The following is a 20,078-nucleotide window of genomic DNA, read 5'->3' as shown; positions in this document are numbered from 1 at the left end:
AGGTCTCTCCTTCCAAAAGGCAGTCCTGCTTTGATGATTTGTACTTACTGCCTTGAGTTTTATAACCTCCCTCTTTAAAAATGACAAAAAAGTATGCTATTTCCTCAGTTTTTGCCTGTTTTGGAGTTGAATGTCAATTATGAAAAGTAAAACTAAAGGACTTCAACTATATACATTTTGTCTAAGAAACTTCAAGCTGCTACTGTTCTGTCTCACCTATAAAAGGGTACTTTACAGTGCATTATTTGCAATTAAATCCTAGTATTTTCCTGTTTAGGCTTCTGGCACAGCTACTGGGAGCTTATCACCTACATTTGTTTATTCCTGGTGAGAACACTTGCAAAGCACAATGGCACTTCCAGAACCCCTACTGAGAAAGGCAATCTTCCAAAAAGCAAATCTTCTCCTTGGGGTGGAGAACAAGAAACCCTAGTAAGAATAAAAGTCAGGACTCAAAGGTTTTGAAACACCTCTGCATTTAACCTTTATCCATAATACTTGGGTTTAGCTGAAATCAAGGCAAAATATCCAAGTGTTTACTTCCATACTATTCACATTCCAAAGGAAAGGTATTCTCTGAAAAAGAATACCACAGATAAGTAAACACTACCCCTATTCCCCACCCCCTCCAATTTCTGATAGAAGTAGTTAAGATGCCACTTCTTTTTATTAATTCTTAGGAATCGCCAAAAACTTCCAGCAAATTAAACCCAGACTAGTGAATCCCAGGCCCACAAAAATCCTAAAGTTTTTAAACCTCCTTTTAACCAAACTTTTTATTTTAATCATTAATTTACTAAAGATACAACAGGATTGTCTAATTTTGTGAGCTAACAAAATTAACACAGGTAGGCATTCTCCTATACTGAGTGCTACTCATACTCCTAAAGGTCCGAAGTTTTAGAGTTAAGGCCTAGTTCTCATGAGCAAAGAGACATCCTCCTAAAATCACCAAGTAAGGTTTTTCTTTTCTTTTTTCCATGAATGATAGATGTTTGTTTACCTCCTCCCTGAAGATATTTAAAAAACACGCAGTAACTATTTTTTACTTACTTCCCTTGCTGAGTTGTAGTCAAGTAGCTAATTCTTTGTCATGAGAGTCATATTCCTGCTTCTTTTTCCTAAACTAGGTAGAAGTTCTGGGTTTAAGTGTAATAGAGATTGTTTTGTTCTGATATCACCAAACAAAAACAACAAACAAACAAAAAACCCCACCAAAATCAAAAGGGTTTATATTTTCCAGTAATAAAACTATTTTTTAAATAAAGTTAAGCCGTTGTGAGGTGATGATTTTCACACACACACGGAACCAGAATTATGGGGTATAATGGGTTTTTCCCCACCATGCAATACATTACTACCCTCTCCAGATGAAATAGTTAATCACTTAAGATCACAGAGATAGAAGAAGAAGAAATACTATTGTACTGCTGTTTATCTTGGAACCAGTTTTGAGAGGCTGGAACTAAACAAATAGTTCTGCTTCATTAGGGGAGAATCTTGTTTTGTGTAAAACTCTTGGAAGGAAACATTCCAGAGGACAACCCTCCCCACCCCACCCCCCAAATCAGTTACCCACAAAAAAGCTTGCAGAGATCATTTTTGGAATTATTTGTCCCAAGTTATTATTCATCCAAATGTCCATCTATACCAGATTCCAAATCCTCCCCATGTCAATTTTAAACTGAACTAAACCCAAAACAATCAAACATAAATAATCGAAACAAAAAAACTCGTCTTCTTGCAAAGGCCAACAAGATGCCAGGATAGCTAGAGCCTTGGTTGTTTTAGAATTCTAACTTGTTATACACACATCGCAGGGTGATCAGCAGGACCCTTGCACATTTAAGCTTTGAAGCTTAATCTAATTTCACACACAGGTGGAAGGCCTAGCTCTTTTCCACATGTACAGTGGATCCATCCCTCCACTCCACTCTTAACCCATAAATAATTCACACTTAGTTTGACAGCTAGTATAATTTCTAGCTAGAATGTGGGGAAAAAACAGAAATAGAACAAATCTACCTAGGTTGGAAATATTAAGGCAGTAGAATAGGGGTATTTTGCTATACATATGCTATCAACATCTCAGAGATTCTTCCGATAAACAGATGCACTGATCAGAAAAGGCCCATTCTTATAAACACTAAAAAGAATTTGGTTCTTGTGTCAGAAAACACAAAAACAGCTTAAATGTAACACAAATATTCTGTCTGCTTTAGCTGGGTCTCTTAAAATAACTTTAAATTATGTTTTATGAATGTGGAATAGGTTGTGATTTTTGATCTTGGGCTGCAGGTACTTAACCAAACTATCGAATTAGCTAAGTCAATTGTTTATTTGGAACAGTTCTTCAGAGTATGAGGGTTCTGATATAAAGTGAGTGAGGACTCAAATGGGGGAGGAAAAAAAAAGGTATTTGTCAGTTTGAAAGTCACAGACAGTTTATCTTTCTATAATTAGATTAGGAGAAAATGAAGAACCCACTGGTAGCAGGAAGAAGCAAGAGTCTCTTCTTGGGTCTGGAATCTGTAATGAAAATGGGGAGAAATTCTCAGCTCCTTTCAATGACAAAAGGACCAACTGAATCTGCTAATGGGCCGCACAGCTACAACCCATTTAAAATTCTTAGTCTGCTGGAGGAATCTGCTGCTGTCATGAGAGAAAACCAAGTACCTACAGATCCTTAGCTCTTCAGTACCAGTAAGCATATAGAAACTTATTAATTGAATTAAAAATATTCTATACAGAGATCAATGTACACTTTTTGTGTACACAAGTGAGAGAAAATCATAACTACTAATTTCTTCAGACTATTCTGGATTAATTCCAATGAACTTTTAATGATCTTTTTTCTCCTCATATTCTGTTTACTCATTAAATTCAACAGTATTTTTTGAGCTCTTACAATATATGTAACAAAAATTAATATAATACCTGCGTCTGAGGCACTTATTTAGTAAGTGGTGGAGTTGATAATAACACAATGGGGTAAAGCATATTGAGTGCTAAATGAATTTAATCCCTTTTCATGTATGTACATTAAAAAAAGTCTCTACCCACATTTACGTTTCTTAAGTGCAAAAATCTTGTTTCTTATTTCTTTTGCATCCTTCCAAAGTAGCTAGGGAATTCTGCACACAACAGGCATTCCGGATTGCTTTATTTTTATTTTTTTATTTTTTTTATTTTTTTATTTTTTTTTAAATTTTTTTTTGGATTGCTTTATTTTTATTAAGAGAATAAGAAGATCTGTTGCTGCTGGAGATAAGGATTCTTTATCTAATCTATTTTTCTTTTTTTTTTTTTTTGATCCCTCAGGAATTCAAGAAAAATAAAATTTCAGTGTAAAAGGGGTTTAACAGTAAAGAGTTACGTTCCAAAAGAGGTATTTTTTGTTTTCAGTTATAGAAGTTTTTCCAAGGTTTTCATCTTTGAGTAGCCCCTTTTACTAGATAGCTATCCATACTGTGTGATCACCACACATCTTGTGCAGTATGTCAGAGAGGAAATCAAAGTTCACCATCTACCCAGATCTACACATTATGGGCTTTCCACCGCTGCTACTGTGTCTCTTTCCCTTTTGAAACTATTAATAAATCCCATTTTCTGGCTCCCAAAAGTATTTAACAATTTTTCCTTAGAATCTACCAAGAAAAAATGGCCAGTACTTAGAAGCAACTGATAAATATAAGTGTTCAGACCTAAGGGGTATTTGCATTATTATTTTTTTGTGGTACCAGGGCCAGGATTGAACCTGGGACTTTGTATGTAGGAAGCCGGCACTCAACCACTGAACCACATTGGTTCCCGAGTTGTTCTTTTGTTTGTTTGCTTGTTTTTTGTTTTTTTCGGTATTATTTTGTTTTTAGGAGGCACTGGGAATCAAACCTGGGACCTCCTGTGTGGGAAGCAGGCACTCAACTGCTTGAACCACATCTATCCCCAGGGGATTTAGCTTTATTTTTTTTTTCATTAGGTCAGTAAACAGAATTTATTTGGGATATGGGGGCATTTGTTTTTAACATGTCTTTTCTGCTTCTCACTAGAAGAAACATTCGTTTTGACACAAAATGAACCCACAATCAAGAATCCATCTGCTTCCCCGTCCAAAGTGAATGGACTGGAAGGCAACAGGCCAATTATTCATTTACTTGATAAATATTCACTGAAGGCCTATTATCTGCAGTTAATCCCATTTCCAGTCTTTTGCTTTTGCCAGGAGCAATGTGGCTGGACAAACCTCAGCTGAGACAGAATCTGAAGAATCAAAGTTGACTCTGCCGTGGTGTAAAGGGTACCTCAAGGAAAGGGCTTCCTTTGTGAAAGGTGAAAGATTTTGGTCTCTCCATATAGATTTTGTGAGATTATGTTAAATCAAATACTCAGATAAGATCAACAGTACAAGACTGAGAGACCCAAAACTTTTAAATGTTCATTAAAAAGAATACAAATTTTTTGATGAGTGTTACTGCACAGGAAAAGAACTGCAGAGCAATGAAGCACAGCTGTCTGATTAATCTCAGTGCATTAAAGAGGCGTGATAGATCTAGAATGCAACTTTGATTAAAAAAAAAAGTAAAGAAAGAGGCAATGTGTATTAACGTTATGGAAAACAACTTGGCATGTTAACAGAATTCTAATTTAACCAGTAAATGCCTATTCATTAGCGTGTAAAGCCATAATAGAGGCTATATACTTAAAAAAACACATGCACACACAAAGCTTTAATTTCGTACCATAATCTGGAAGAAAATTAGACCCAAATTGCTTTATGTCCAGTTAAATCTTGCCACCATCTGAAGAGAGAGTGAAATAAAACTGAAATACTTACTTGATGAGATAGATATTCAGTTACTGTGCATTTCCATCTACAAAATAGAAATATTTCAAAATAAGTGCACATCATCAACTGAAATTTATTCTATCCTCTATTCTTACAAAACCCAAATGACTTATTCCTGGCGTATATTGAATTATAATATAAAAATAGAAGAATTTAAAATTAATGATTGGACTCCACTAAAGAGCATGGAAAAAGAAAAAAGGTATTCACTTATAAAGCCTTTGGCATATAATATGGTGATCTCATTTTTCAGAAAGGCAGGTATCCAAAGGGAAATGTTTTAAAGAGAATCCTCTAGCTACCTTAAAATAAGCTCAAACAGCAGCAAAGATTGAAGTCAAGGGAATCTGAATTTGGAGGCAACACTAAAAAAATAAAGTTTCCATTAAATAAAAATGATTTATTATCTTGGGTACTCCAGGAGTGGAAATTTATTTTTTCAGGGTGATGTAATAGAGATTTAGTACTTGTTTATCTAGCATGGCCTCTGATATCTACGGAAGACATTTGAGTGACATTCTTTATGCTGGTTCTTATGACCTATTACTTTCATTTTCTCGCCACCCACTTCCTTTTAGGTTCTTTCAATCCAGTTCCTAATTTCAATTCCCTATTGATATTATGCTTTGAAAGACAGGGGATGATTTCTTCCTGGTCGAAACCAATAGCCTTTGTATAGGTCCCCAAATATCCATGGTATTTAGTGTTAATGGTCAACCCATCTTGAACATTTTCTTTTGGCTTCTGTAATCTTGTACTTTCCTGTCATAATTTCCTGTTCAGAAGCCTGACCAGGACTAGATTAAAGTGAATGAGGCCGATTGGGTGCAAAATTTAAGGAAATACTCTCAAGGGTACAAGTGCAGTTGTTCAAAAGAACAAGTCTTTGAATAATCACGATAAACTGCATTTAGCACAAAAAAAAGAGACTAAAAGCATAGTTTGGCCTCTATTTTACTTACTATTTTTCCATGGCAGGACATATGGCAGAGACCTGGGAACTCGCATGCCTGAAGCCAGGTTACTCTTATGTTCCATAACTATGCTGCTTGCAGGACTGGAAAAAGAAAAAAGAATATGATTATACAGTCATATCTATATTCTTCAGGCAGGCACGCAAAAGCCAATCAAAACGTGTCTTCTGTAATTTGGAGGAAAACAACCACCTACCTTTATCTGAAATGTAAACACACTTCCATCAAAACCTTCCTGCAATTGGGATGATTACCACTTCTCTGTAAAGCTCACTGTTCTGTACAGGCATTAAGATGAGTCTAACCATTTTCATTTTCCAGAAATTGAGATAAACAGCAATGCCATCTACTGTTCAGTTGTATGACAGACTCATCAACTCACTCAATAAACATGCGATAAAACAAAATGCCAAGACAACTAAACCGAAGACAGCAAATCTCAAATAACCGAAGTAAAATTCAAGTTGTACCAATGGAATTCATCTTCAAAGTTTTTCTATCTTAGTGCATACACAAAATAGTGTAAAATCAGTTATTAACTGACCTCAAGAACTAATAAAAAATAGAGCAGCATTCTATTTGGGGTACAAATGAAGGCCAAAATTTCATTCCTTCATTTTCTAATACAGAATTATTCTTATTTGGGTTTAAAACTTGATCTTCTAAGGTCTGAATCTTGGTGGTAATGAGAATTTCTTAGAGATTTAAATTAGATACAAAATTGGTGAGGAGATAACATTTTTCTCCTTACCTGAAAGGTATTCTGGATCTCCCAATCTCAAATCAAGAACTTTTAAAAATATTTTTCCCTTTAATACTAGTTGGTTAGCATAAAAATGATCCAAGTGGTATAGCTGGACAATCTTTTCAAAGCATTACAACAATGTGAACCCAACCAAAAAAACCCAAATTAGACACAAGAATGTCTGGAACCTCTATCTTCTCCCTTGCTAGACTAGGGAGTAGTATCTTTTGTAGCCATGATTAGCACAAGCATGCAATCTTTTTATGAATCAAACAATAAATAAAGGAAAGCACACTAAAAATCTAGACTAAGCTAGCACCTGGGCAGATCAATGAAAGAGGTCAATTCATGCTTAGGTGGCTTCTTTTTTTCTTTTAAAGATGAAGTGATTGATTCATTGATTTTTCCCCCTTTCCCCTCCTCCCGCCCTGTTGTTTTTGCTGTCTGTATTGTCTTCTCATTTTCTCTCTAAGATTCACTGGGATTTGATCCTGGAGACCCCAGATGTGGAGAGAGGTTTTCTGTTCATTGTGCCACTTCAGTTCCTGGTTTCTGCTGCATGTCACCTTGACTTTCCCCTTGTTTCTCTTTTGATGTGTCATCATCTTGCTGTGTGACTCACTTGCACAGGCACTGGCTCACCACGTGGGCACTTGCACTCACCATGCCGGCACTCATGTGGGCACTGGCTTACTGTGTGGGCACTCTTTCTCTTCTTTTTTCACCAGGAGGTCCCAGGGATCAAACCTAGGTTCTCCCATATGGTAGGTGGAAGACCTATCACTTGAGCCACATCCGCTTCCCTGGTGACATCTTTTGGTAAGAGAGCACTCTGATTTTTAGGAGGCAGTATTGGGAATGAGACCATTTCACTTACCTGTTGTTGCCACAGTAGTTGGCTGTGCCCCAGACAAATGTGGTGCTTGTCTGTTCCCACAAATCTGCCAAAGGAAGCAAAATATAGTTTGTGGTAATACTGGGTAAGACACAGTTTCAAGCTAGCTGAATCTGTAAGATGGGAAATATTGCACGTAAGTTTAAAGAAGCAAGTAAAAATTGATCAAGTACCCTGCCTAAGTGACACAGTAGCAGGAATTTAATTGAACGATATAAACACAAGCGACATAAATAATAATAAACATGCCTAGTAACAACCAAACACAGATGGTACAACACAATTTATGGAAAAAAAAACAGATGTAAAAAAGAGCTTTTTCCAATCAAGAGGCATAGGCCGTTCCACGTGCCTGCAGAGAGATACAAATGTGCTCGTTTTGCAGCCCAATAAAAATAATAAGGCGTTCTGAACAACATGGTATGTTCATAAAACAGGAAAATCTTCCTTCTGTCTTAAGCAAATGATCTGAGATTTAGACATTGTGAAGAAAAAGATGTACAGGTATTTCACCTTTGTCCCAGTCTTCATCACAAGGAGGGCACTGCCAAGTGTTCTCAGCCAGAGTCTCTTGTCCAAGGTTCCTGGTTTGGTTGACTGCAAAACAACAGAGATTCCAATGTAAGAATGGGATACTGCCAAAAATTGTGTTTAAAAGGATTAGTGGCTTAGAAGTTCGAAGGGTAGCCTAATGAGTCTTTGTTCCTGAAAAACTTAGTATGAAAGCTAAACAGGGAAGTGGACATGGCTCAACTGATAAGAGCATCCGCATACCATATGGAAGGTTCAGGTTTTGATACCCAGGGCCCCCTGACCCATGTGGTGAGCTGGCCCATACACAGTGCTGCTGCATGCAAGGAGTGCCATGCTATGCAGGGGCGCCCTTGAGTAAGGGTGCCCCATGTGCAAGGAGTGCACCTCGCAAGGAGAGCCACCCCGTGTGAAACAAGCGCAGGTTACCCAGGAGTGGTGCACACACATGGAGAGTTGATGCAGCAAGATGATGCAACAAAGAGAGACACAGTTTTCCAGTGCCGCCTGACAATGCAAGCGGACACTGAAGAACACACAGCAAACGGACACAGAACAGACAATGGGGCGGGGAAGGGGAGAGAAATAAATAAAAATAAATCTTAAAAAAAAAAAAAAGCTAAACAGACCCTTATCTTTTTTTATGTAACATTTTATGTAGTCTAAGTATCTTTTAAAAATAAAAAAAATTTTTTAAAAATCTTAAAAAAAAAAAAAAGCTAAAGAGAGGTCTTATCTTCTTGCTGACAGAAGACAAGAAACAAGTAGAAACAAAGATGTTTACTGTATTTATGTCCATAAAAGGATTTTTATTCTTAGACAAATTATGAGCAAAATAAATCATGGTGTTTAGAAGAGAAAGCAGTCTGCTTAACACAAACCAACAATCTATTGCTGCTAGGAGATAAACATCTCAAAGGCTGAAAACTATTGTGTTTTTGAAAGGATGAAAGCCAAAAACCAAGCCAACATGTAGCATAATACAAATTTTTAGGGGCTAACCTCTAATATTGAAACATTTTAGACAGTCTTACCAACATCCTGCTCAATACAGCTTTTGTCATCACAGCTTGAGATATGATGGCTGATTTCAGCACGAGGAACCTGGTGGCGAGCATTGAAGGGACAAGTAGCCAATTTGTTTGCGACATCAGGATGATTCTATGGAACCAAAATAAAGTGGTCTGTAAGTTTCTTGGGTCTCTGAAAGTTTAAGGGGAATAGTTTAGCCTTATTCTACAAATAGATCCCCTCAAATCCCTCAATATAACTATGAGTTAACTATAAGTATAAAATTAAACAAACTGACAATATAAAATTAAGAGGCAAATATTTACCGCTTATACAGACCACACAGACATTATATCAAAATCATTAGAATGTGAGCCTTTTTGTTATGACTGTAGAGATTGACACCACACATATTGGGGTTACAGTGGTTTACAGAGCTCAATAGCAAATTCAGGATGAGGTATTTTTTTTTTTTTTAAAGATTTATTTATTTATTTATTTCCCCCCCCTCCCCTGGTTGTCTGTTCTCGGTGTCTATTTGCTGCGTCTTGTTTCTTTGTCCGCTTCTGTTGTCGTCAGTGGCACGGGAAGTGTGGGCGGCGCCATTCCTGGGCAGGCTGCACTTTCTTTTCACGCTGGGCGGCTTTCCTCACGGGCGCACTCCTTGCGCGTGGGGCTCCCCCACGCGGGGGACACCCTTGCGTGGCACTGCACTCCTTGCGCGCATCAGCACTGAGCATGGCCAGCTCCACACGGGTCAAGGAGGCCCGGGGTTTGACCCGCGGACCTCCCATATGGTAGACGGACGCCCTAACCACTGGGCCAAGTCCGTTTTCCCCAGGATGAGGTATTTGAACCAATTTTCTCCCCTATTTATTTCCCCCCCTTTTATTTATTTTTTAACATTACATTCAATAAATATGAGGTTCCCATATTCCCCCCCACTCCCCTCACCCCACTCCTCCCATAACAACAACCTCCTCCATCATCATGGGACATTCACTGCACTTGGTGAATACATCTTGGAGCACTGCTGCACCACATGGTCAATGGACCACATTATAGTTTACAATCTCCCCCAGTCCACCCAGTGGACCATGGGAGGACATACAAAGTCCAGTAACTGTCCCTGCAGTACCACCCAGGACAACTCCAATTCCTGAAAATGCCCCCACATTACATCTCTTCTTCCCACTCTCCACCCTCAGCAGCTACCACGGCCACTTTCTCCATCTCAATGCTACATTTACTTCCATTACTAATCACATTAGTTCCAGAATAGAGTACCAGTAAGTCCACTCTAATCCATACTCTATTCCTCCATTCTGTGGACCCTGGGATGGTTATGTCCGCTCCACCTCTGTATCGAGAGGGTGCTTAGATTCCACTTGGATGATGGATTCAATTCTGTTTGCAGTTGTAGGCACTCTTAGCTCCCTGGTGTGGAGGTTGACCTTCACCTCCCTGTTAGCTGGCTGGGGTAAGTCCAATAAACCAGAGAGTAGGAGCAGTAAGTCTTTTGAGGCTCAGGGCCTGGCTATCACATGGAGAGTCCAGAGATTCAGGTCCCCTGAGTATACACTAAACCCCAGCACCAATCACAGGTCCAGTAAAAGTAACAGGAGAGGCTTGTGAACCAAGATCACATCTGAGTCCAGCTCCATCACACTCAGGAACACAAACTCCAAAGTAGGGCCAACTGACATGGCACTGAAGCCCATCTGCCATGTCCATAGGACCTGTGGGTCTCTAGCCCTCAGAAGAACCAATACCTGGTGTTGTATCTACTTTAGCTGTCTCTGGGACTCTGCTGAGGTGTCCGTAAGGGCGACCCCTCTGATGACCTCCCGGCTCTTTTTTGGAGACTCAAAGTCATATAAACTCATTTGTCTTTTCCATTTCCCCCTTTTATTCAAGGTCAAAAAGCATTTTTAACTTCTGATATTACATGTAGGCTGAGATATTCTGCTGGTCTAAGTTGACCCTTTTATTCAAGGTTGTTCTCCAGCCACATCATCAGCTGGTACTTGGTAGTAATCCCTCGGTGCCAGGGAGGCTCATCCCTGGGAGTCATGTCCCACACTGGGAGGAAGGCAATGCATTTACATGCTGAGTTTGGCTTTGAGACTGGCCACATTTGAGCAACATGGAGGCTCTCAGGCGGTAACTCTTAGGCACCCTGCAGCTCTAGGCCTAGTTCTTATTTCAGGCCCACAGGCCCACAGGCATAGTCATTAGCTTCAAGGGCTCACTATTGGACCATCCTTCCTTATAGGTCTTAGCCATTGCACTCGGGGGATTGTTGCTGTTCCTTTAAGGAATGCGACAGAGTTCCCCCAGCCTGGAACTCAGCACTCCCCCAGCTATTGTTCCCAACTGTAACCACTAAGAAAATATCCCAACATTTTTATGCACCCCACACATATGCCCTGGAGAACTCCCTCCCAACCATGCGCCACCTGCCCCCCCCAATAACACCCCACACCAGTATTCCTCCCCCGCCACCATCAAACCCCTCTGTGGTCCAAAACCTCCCGAAAATGAAGCACAATATAGTGCCAGGTTCTATTAATAGTATCTCCCCTATTTATTTATCAGGATTGCAAGATTGAGGATACACAGCCTGTAATGGTAGAGTAGCGCTTTCTGGATGCCTTTGAAAGCTGATATTCAGGATGAATAGTAACACTAAAACACACTCATAGTCTGCACTGCAGTAGTGCCCCTGCTATTGCAATACAATAGTGGTGGAAAATAGCTGTTGGAAGGGAGCTGCAGAAGACACAAACCAATGATTTTTCAGATTAACACAAGAATGCTGCGTATTTAAAGTAATGATGCCTGAAATGAGGTTCTGAACAATTTGACCTTCATCTCAGCTATTTCACTAAGGAAAAGCCCAAATGATAGAGTCTACTCTGCTGACCAAGTTCCTTATATTAAAACAAAACAAAACAAAACCAAGACTTTAAAATCACCCAGATCTTATGGTAAATATACCAGGTGTTAGGAAATATATTCCTTCTTTCCTTCACTGCTTCCTTCCTTCCTCCCTCCTTTCCCTCCTTAAATTCCATGGTGCATCAAAATAATGAGTTAAAAAAACAAACAAACACAAACCTGTGAAATAATTTCAAACTTAAAGTTGCAAATACAGAAACAATGCACAGAACTGCAATGTACCCTCTACCCACATACCCAAATTTTCCTACTAGCATTTTGCATATTTCTTATATCATTCTTTCTCTCTATTCTCTATGTATTTTTTTTTTTCATTTTTATTACGGTATTTGTAGGTTTACAGAAAAATCATGCAGAAAGTAGTTCCTATATACCCAATCCTCTTCACACATAGAGCTTTTCCTATTATTATTTTTATATTAGTGTGATACCTTTGTTACAATTGATGAACCACTTTTATTACAATTATACTATTAGTTATAGTCCATAGTTTACAGTAGGGTTCATTATTCTTCTTCTTATTTTAAGGAGGTATCAGGTATTGAACCTGGGACCCTGTGCATGCCAAGCAGGCACTCAACCACTGAGCCACACCATGATTCATGATGCACAGTTCTATGGTTCTTGAAGTTTTAAATTCTATTATATACAATCAAAAATCCCCCACTTAAACTACTTTCAAATATACAATTCTGTACCATTAATTACACTCACAATATTGTGCTACCATCACCACCATCCATTAAGTGAAGAAAAAGATGTTACTAATGATATTAAAAAATGTGGGAAAAAACATAGAATCAAACTTGTGAAGGCAGGAATCTCCATCATTTTCACATAAGGGATCAGACATTTTAATGCAAAAGTTCTGTGGCCAATGATTATGGGAATTAGAAGAGGGGAGTTACAATAATGCCTTTTTATTACTTGCCTCCCTTTCCCTAACTTTAATCCTTAGGAAATGTTTGAGAGTCTAGGTGAGGAAGCTGTGGTGGTAAACTGCTAATCTATACTGTCCAGGTTCAACCTTGCTGTACAGGGTAAAAAAGAGCTAGAGAAATAATCAACAAAGGCATAATAATCATGTTTTTGGGATTTAAAGAGAAAAGCATTATTTAAAGGGTGCTAAATCTGTATTATAAGCAATTTGGACTAAATACCAAAATTGTTTTCCAAGCATAAATAAACCCTTGCAGAATTTTGGTTTCTATATTCTAACAACTCTTCAAATTGCCTCTATTGTCTGTTCTCTGTGTCCGTTCGCTGTATGTTCTTCTGTGTCTGCTTGTATTCTCATTAGGCGGCTCTGGGAACCGATCCTGGGACCTTCTAGAGTGGGAGAGAAGCAATCATTCTCTTGTGCCACCTCAGCTCCCCGGTCTGCTGCATCTCTTATCATCTCTCCTGTGTGTCTCTTTTTATTGTATCATCTAGCTGCACCAGCTCTCCGTGTGGGCCAGCACTCCTGCACGTGGGGCAGCACTCCTGTGCCTACTCCACATAGGCCAGCACTCTGTACGGGCCAGCACTCTGCATGGGCCAGCTCACCACACTGGCCAGCTTACCTTCACCAGGGGGCCCTGGGCATCGAACCCTGGGCCTCTTATATGGGAGACAGGAGCCCAATTGTTTGAGCTACATCCGCTTCCCAGAAACACCTATTTACAAGAATAATCTTTTCTTGGGCTGACCTCTAGCTGTTCAACCTGAAATCTCTAATATTTCTAAACAAACAAAAAATTCAGAAATAAGTATGTTATAGCACTCAGGCCTTATATTTCAGGACAATGAACATGTCAAATTCAGAAGGCATGAGATTTCTCAGTGCCAGCAAAAATTAATGTTTCCTGTTTTATGAAGTGTGAGAAGACTCTAGAGAAGCTGTGCTTTGTCATCAGTTAGGAGGAAAAAAAATCCAAAACAAGAAAAAACTTATGTATCCCAAAGAATAAAAACGTCTTTCTATAAATGTTGGTATTTAACACAGAGATAGACTCTTGAAACAATTATGATATTCTATTAAAACATTTATGGCTGAAATGATTTGATGTTTACAAAAACATAGTTTTTTAAAAGAACCCAAGGAGGACATTAGAGGGCAAATTATGAAAATAATACTCTACCTTTCTGCACTTGATAAGATGATAAGGAAACCTGCAGGCTCTGATTTGATGGTTTTTATCATAGGGGCATTGTAATAGCTTTTCAGGGTCCAGGGAATCGACTGAAAAAGAGAAAAACACGATAAATATAAAGGATAACAGGACCTTGTAAGACTAAAGCATTTCAGGCACAATGGATTTTTTCAATAGAATCTGAAAGAATAGAATAAGACAGTTTAAAAACAACTTGGATTTTTTAAGGGTGACTGAAAACTTAAAAATGAAAATACAACTCTAAGTAAAATTGTGTAAAATCACCAAATCTTAATGAGTGCAGCAGAACCAATTATAATGAGATGGGTCTTAGCTCATAGTTGTTTTCTTTTTCTTTAAAGGTTTATTTATTTATTTATCCGTTGTCTGCTCTCTGTGCCCATTTGCTGTGTGTTCTTCTGTGCCTGCTTGCATTCTTGTCAGTGGCACTGAAGTGTCTCTTCTTGTTGTGTCATCTTGCTGCGTCAGCTCTCTGTGTGTGCGGCATCATTCCTGCACAGGTGGAGATTTTTTCACATGGGGCAGTTCTCCTTGTGGGGTGCACTACCTGCGTGTGGGGCTCCCCTAAATGGGGGACACCCCTGTGCAGGGGACACCCCTGTGCAGGGGACACCCCTGCATGGCATGGCACTCCTTGCATGCATCAGCACTGTGCGGGGCCAGCTCACCACACGGGTCAGGAGGCCCTGGGTTTGAACCCTGGACCTCCATGTGGTAGGTGGATGCGCTATCAGTTTAGCCAAATCTGCTTCCCAGTTCATATTTACTTTTACTGAAATACTGTTACCCTCACTATAAAAACAAAAACTTAAATGAAATGAAATGACATTTTCTTTTCTGAAAAAGCTAATTCAGGGTCATTCCTTTTCTCTAGCTAGCCCAACCAGAGTTTCCCAACTAGAATGCTGAAAACTGGAATGGATTATAGGTATGCCAGTATATCAACGGAGAGTGTGGGGTGGGGTTATGGTGCCCTACTCCCCTTCTACAGTCTTAGGGCAAGTTGAGGATAGTTCATCCCTTCTACCAGCATCCCATCTATTTAGTGATGTAAAAAAAGTTGGGAAGCACTGTTCTATACCAGCTATATGTTTTATGGAAGCTTGAGAAATATTAGTTGATAGAAAATTTCTTTTTCATCTGTCTGCTTACGTGGTTACTTACTTGCTCCTGTAAGTAATTCCTGATCTTGGTTATCCTAGTTACCTCTCAAGTGAAACTGATACCTTTTTATCAGATAGATGATTTTACTTTTTAAAATTTTGGAACATAGATGAGAAAAACAGAAAATTCTTTAATTTAGTGATTGTCAACTTGATCAGCTTTGAAAAATACAAAACAACAAAAAAAACAATCTTCAAAAACAACATACTGAAGTTCAGACTACTGCAGACATATCGAGCTGCTGGGAAAGCAAGCTCTTAACCTATATCATGCTATTTAAAACTACTCTTAGGCTTTACAAGATGCTTAGGCTGAGTCCTAAATTTTAAGAAGCCTGGTGAGGAAGGGCAATTAAATGGTTAAGCATATTGTGAGTATATTATGAGGACAAGAGGCAACCTAATAAAATGCTCTTGCCACCACTCAAGGCAATGATAAAAATGAAATAAACAATTCACATTTGATAAGAAGCTTATAAACCAGGAGACTGCTATGAAAATCAGAAGCCAGTGGGGAATTGAAACAGTTTCACTGGAAGAGTGGTAAACATGGAATAAATTGCTATCCATGATCGTGATGCAAATGAGCCAGAAAGGTGATTTGAAGGACACAGTGAATAAGAAGGAAAAGTCTTAGAGAACAGATAGGCTTATGCCAAATAGGCTCCCGATGACCAGCAATCTTTTTATATTTCTGAAGCTTCATGACACCCAGGGAGAGTTTACAGATGAAATTCTTATTAGTTTCTCTTTATTTATTCCATTCCATCACTAGCAAATGTTAGGCTATGTCAGCAGCTGACAGATTGGATGCACCTTATGATTCACACACATTTACTGCCCGTACATAAGTCAGAGTATAACGACAGCTTCCTACCATAATGCTTTACTTCCTGGTCTCTGTGGTAACCTAGGTCAATTCTACTCTGGTTTGTCTAGATATTAAAACATTTTATTTTTAATGAAAGAAAAAATGACCATATTCCTATGGGAAAAAACTCAAAACACTCGAAGTAAAGGTTCCCTTTGGATCTTATTCAGTCCCCCCTTCCCCAGAGGTATACAAATTGATAAGTGTGTAACCACATCAGGGATAACTAGAGTTATTGAACCTTTTTCTATTCATGATACATACATATATTTTGTATAGAAATATATAAAAATATACTGATATATCATACTGTACCTCCTATTTTGCAGGTTTTTTTGGTTTGTTTTTTTACTTTATCTTGGTGCTCCTTCCACATTAGTACATATAAAGAGTATTTTTTTTTAAAAGATTTATTTATTTATTTTTCTCCCCTCCCCCCCACCCCACTCCCACCTCTGCCCCCACCCCCACTCGGCTGTCTGTTCTCTGTGTCTATTTGCTGCGTCTTCTTTGTCCGCTTCTGTTGTTGTCAGCGGCATGGGAATCTGTGTTTCTTTTTGTTGTGTCATCTTGTTGCGTCAGCTCTCCCTGTATGCGGCACCATTCCTGGGCAGGCTGCACTTTCTTTCACACTGGGCGGGTATCCTTACGGGGCGCACTCCTTGCGCGTGGGGCTCCCCTACGTGGCAGGGCACTCCTTGCGCACATCAGCACCATGCATGGGCCAGCTGCACACGGGTCAAGGAAGCCCGGGGTTTGAACCGCGGACCTCCCATGTGGTAGACGGATGCCCTAACCACTGGGACAAGTACACTGCCAAGGAGTATTTCATTGCTGCACACAGACTACCATAGATTCTTAATTAGTTCCCTTACTGGTAGACATTTAGGCTGTTTCTGGTTTTATGCAATTATATACAAAGTTGTGCCTAATAATCTAGTATATACTTCTTTGTATATATAAGTATTTTCTCTAGGCTGGATACCTGAAATTGCCACATTGGAGTGTATGTGCATTTAAAGTTGTAATAAATATTAACTGCTCTTCAAAAATTTTGTCTGACTTTCTGGGAATTACAATTTGGAAAACAAAGTAGGTTCTGTTGACAAGTTTCCTCTATGAGAACTGACTCAGATGTTCCTCAAACCTAGGCAGGATCGCCAACTTACAGTGAGAAATAAAGGAAAGTTCATAAGGAACCAGGCTGATAAAATTATACTTAGTTAAGAGGTACAAAGAAGTTGGAGATTCTCAGAAATCTTTATCAGATTAAGGTTGGAATTCTAAGTCAATTTGGAGAAAAGGTCAAGTGAATTACAAGGCAGTGTTTCTTAAACTTTAACATAATGTCTAGGGGATGGTGTTAAAAATGCAGATTTTGATTCAGTAGATCTCAGATGGGGCCTAAGATTGTGCATTTCTAACACAGTGCCAGGTGATTATTCTTCTATGGAAAAAAATTGTGGTTGGAAAAAGTAACTAAGAATTGAGAAAAACAAAGGGGAGAGGTTGCTTTCTAATTTAATAGAAAGTAGTGAGCCTCCAAGAATAAATATATACCACCCAGGAGTTCAGACCTTAAGTACTTTTTTCTTAGGAGGTACTGGGGATTGAACCTTGGATCTCTTACATGTAAAGCAGGCGTTCAACCACTGAACTGTATCTGTTCCACAAATAAATACCTTTAAAGACAAATTAAGGGGTGTGGGACCAGGGAAGATTAAGGAGAATGATCTTCCTAGATCTGGGGTTTTTAACCTTTTTTGTTTGATGGACCCCCTTTGCCAGTCAGGTGAAAACCATGGACCCCTAAGTCCACACTATACTGTGTTATTATTTAATAGATATCACACCTGTACCAGCATGTTCCCACAAGAATAGTTTTCTGACTTTCAATTCAACCTCACAGAACCCTTGCTAAGAACTCCTATTCTAGATCAATAATTCTCAAAATGTAGCCTTCAGATTAGCATCATCATCATCACCTGGGAACTTGTTAGAAATGTAAATTCTCAGATCCCACTCCAGACCTTCTGAATTAGAAATTTTGGGGATGGAGCCCAGCAGCCAATATTTTAACAAGCCCCCCAAGTGAATCTACTACATTCTAACGCTTGAGAACCTCTGTTCTAGATATTTAATACAATTTCCATGAAGCCTCTATATTTTGGTGATAAAGACTTCCATTAGACTCTTCCTAGAAGGTAATATGGTGCTAAAATATCACTTAGGTGCAAGTTATAATGAGATGAACAAGACAGTAAAATAAGAAATAGAGTAGTCCCTGTTGACAAGTTTCATTCACAAGTACTGACTCAGATGTTTCTCAAACTTGGTCAAGGCCTAGAAGTTACAGTATTTTGTAACAAGTTGGGCACTATTAATAAATGATATATAAAACTTGGTTCTAACTCTATACCTAACTAAATATGTAAACTTGGGCAAATTTGAGAGCTACATTATTTTTCATGGTCCTTTTAGGTCTACAGTTTCAGTTCTATACCTATGGTTATAGGCTTTTGATTTCCTGGGCCATCAATTTCCTGGATAATTTAATAAGAATCCTTCCCAGAATTTCTTTAATCCTAAAACTTCAATGTACACCCACATTATTATACAGATTATCTCTCAGGGTAGAAAGCAGAGGTTACTATTCTCAGGTCATATAAGGAGACACTGAGGTCCTGAGGAGTTGAAATGTCTAATAAAAATAGTTTAACACAGATGTCTTTTTTTAAATTTATTTCTCTCCCAACCCCTTCCCGTCATTGTCTGCTCTCAGTGTCCATTCACTGTGTGTTCTTCTGTGTCCACTTGCATTCTTGTCAGCGGCACTGGGAAACTGCATCTCTTTTTTGTTGTGTCATCTTGCTCCATCGGCTCTCCGTGTGTTGCACCACTACTGGGCAGGCTGCACTTTTTTCGCGCAGGGTGGCTCTCCTTACGGGGCATATCCCCTACGCAGGGAATACTCCTTGCGCACATCAGCTGCTCATGGGCCAGTTTACCACATGGATCAGGAAGCCCTGGGTTTGAACCCTGGACCTCCCATGTGGTAGGTGGACACTCTATCAGTTGAGCCAAATCTGCTTCCCTAACACAGATGTCTTAACCACAGCCTTTTCAAAGTTCTGTGACTCTCATTCTTCTTTATTCAAATTTTATGTGTCTTATTTCAAATTTGGGCCTTCTCTACATCACTACCACAACAGACCTTTTCTCCTCAGCAGGTTAGGGATAAACCTGAATCATTCCCAACACACCAAAAGTCTTTTTTTTTTTAAATGGTTCTAGCTTTTATATTTATATTTTTGATCCATTTTGAGTTAATTTTTTAAAATCTTTTTTTCTTTTTAAAGATACAAAGATCACAAAAACTATTACATTAAAAAATATAAGAGGTTCCCATATACCCTACTCCCCCCACTCCTCCCTAAAAGTCTTGTCAGACAGAAAACTTTATGTAAACACTGTGGCTTATTTTCTAAAAGTATTAAGTAGTACATACTGTATGTTTCTTCCATGTTGGAAATGAAGGAGCCGAATCCGAGTGCTGGAAAAAAAAAAAAAAGCTATAGTTAGGGACTCAGAAATGAAACATATCAAAAGACAGCCCTATGAAATACAGTCAAACTGGAATCGAAGCTATCCAGCTTCCATATAAGAAACTCATCACCACTGTTTCCACCCACTAAATATTTTCTCCCCTTTAAAGCACTCTTTACATCACTGCCTAATTCTCATCCCTGGAAGAGATTCTAGAGCCCACAAAATGTTAAGGAAAATCAAGTATGAGGACTAATTTAAATGGTATTCAGGTAAAAAAAATGTCAGTCTATTTTAAGTGTAATACAATGACTGTAACTTTTTACTATCTATTAGGACTTGATGTGATTTTAACATTGGATTGGGCAAGCCAAGGGCA

General features: G+C 38.8%; 1 protein-coding gene across 1 annotated transcript; it reads right to left on the bottom strand.

Moving 5' to 3' along the window:
* Nucleotides 1-2,418: 2,418 nt before the first annotated feature.
* On the bottom strand, nucleotides 2,419-19,707 carry GTSF1 (gametocyte specific factor 1). The gene is made up of 8 exons (XM_004462696.4): nucleotides 19,662-19,707; nucleotides 14,087-14,187; nucleotides 9,026-9,152; nucleotides 7,974-8,057; nucleotides 7,443-7,506; nucleotides 5,809-5,903; nucleotides 4,835-4,871; nucleotides 2,419-2,529 (listed from the first exon to the last, which is right to left on the bottom strand). The coding sequence occupies exons 1-7, from the start codon at nucleotides 19,675-19,677 to the stop codon at nucleotides 4,855-4,857; spliced, it is 504 nt and encodes a 167-aa protein (XP_004462753.1). The 5' UTR covers nucleotides 19,678-19,707; the 3' UTR covers nucleotides 2,419-2,529; nucleotides 4,835-4,854.
* Nucleotides 19,708-20,078: the final 371 nt, after the last annotated feature.

Source organism: Dasypus novemcinctus, chromosome 12 (assembly GCF_030445035.2).
Source record: "Dasypus novemcinctus isolate mDasNov1 chromosome 12, mDasNov1.1.hap2, whole genome shotgun sequence".
NCBI classification, from domain to species: Eukaryota; Metazoa; Chordata; class Mammalia; order Cingulata; family Dasypodidae; genus Dasypus; species Dasypus novemcinctus.
The sequence above is the reverse complement of the archived record's forward strand: the minus strand, read 5'-3'. Positions and strand labels throughout refer to the sequence as shown.

Excerpts from the sequence above, each read along its gene's own strand:
- GTSF1 (XM_004462696.4), bottom strand. Across the intron at positions 9,153-14,086 it reads ATCTTATCAAGTGCAGAAAG|AATCATCCTGATGTCGCAAA; the intron begins GTAGAGTATTAT and ends TTGGTTCCATAG. Across the intron at positions 7,507-7,973 it reads TGATGAAGACTGGGACAAAG|ATTTGTGGGAACAGACAAGC; the intron begins GTGAAATACCTG and ends TTCCTTTGGCAG.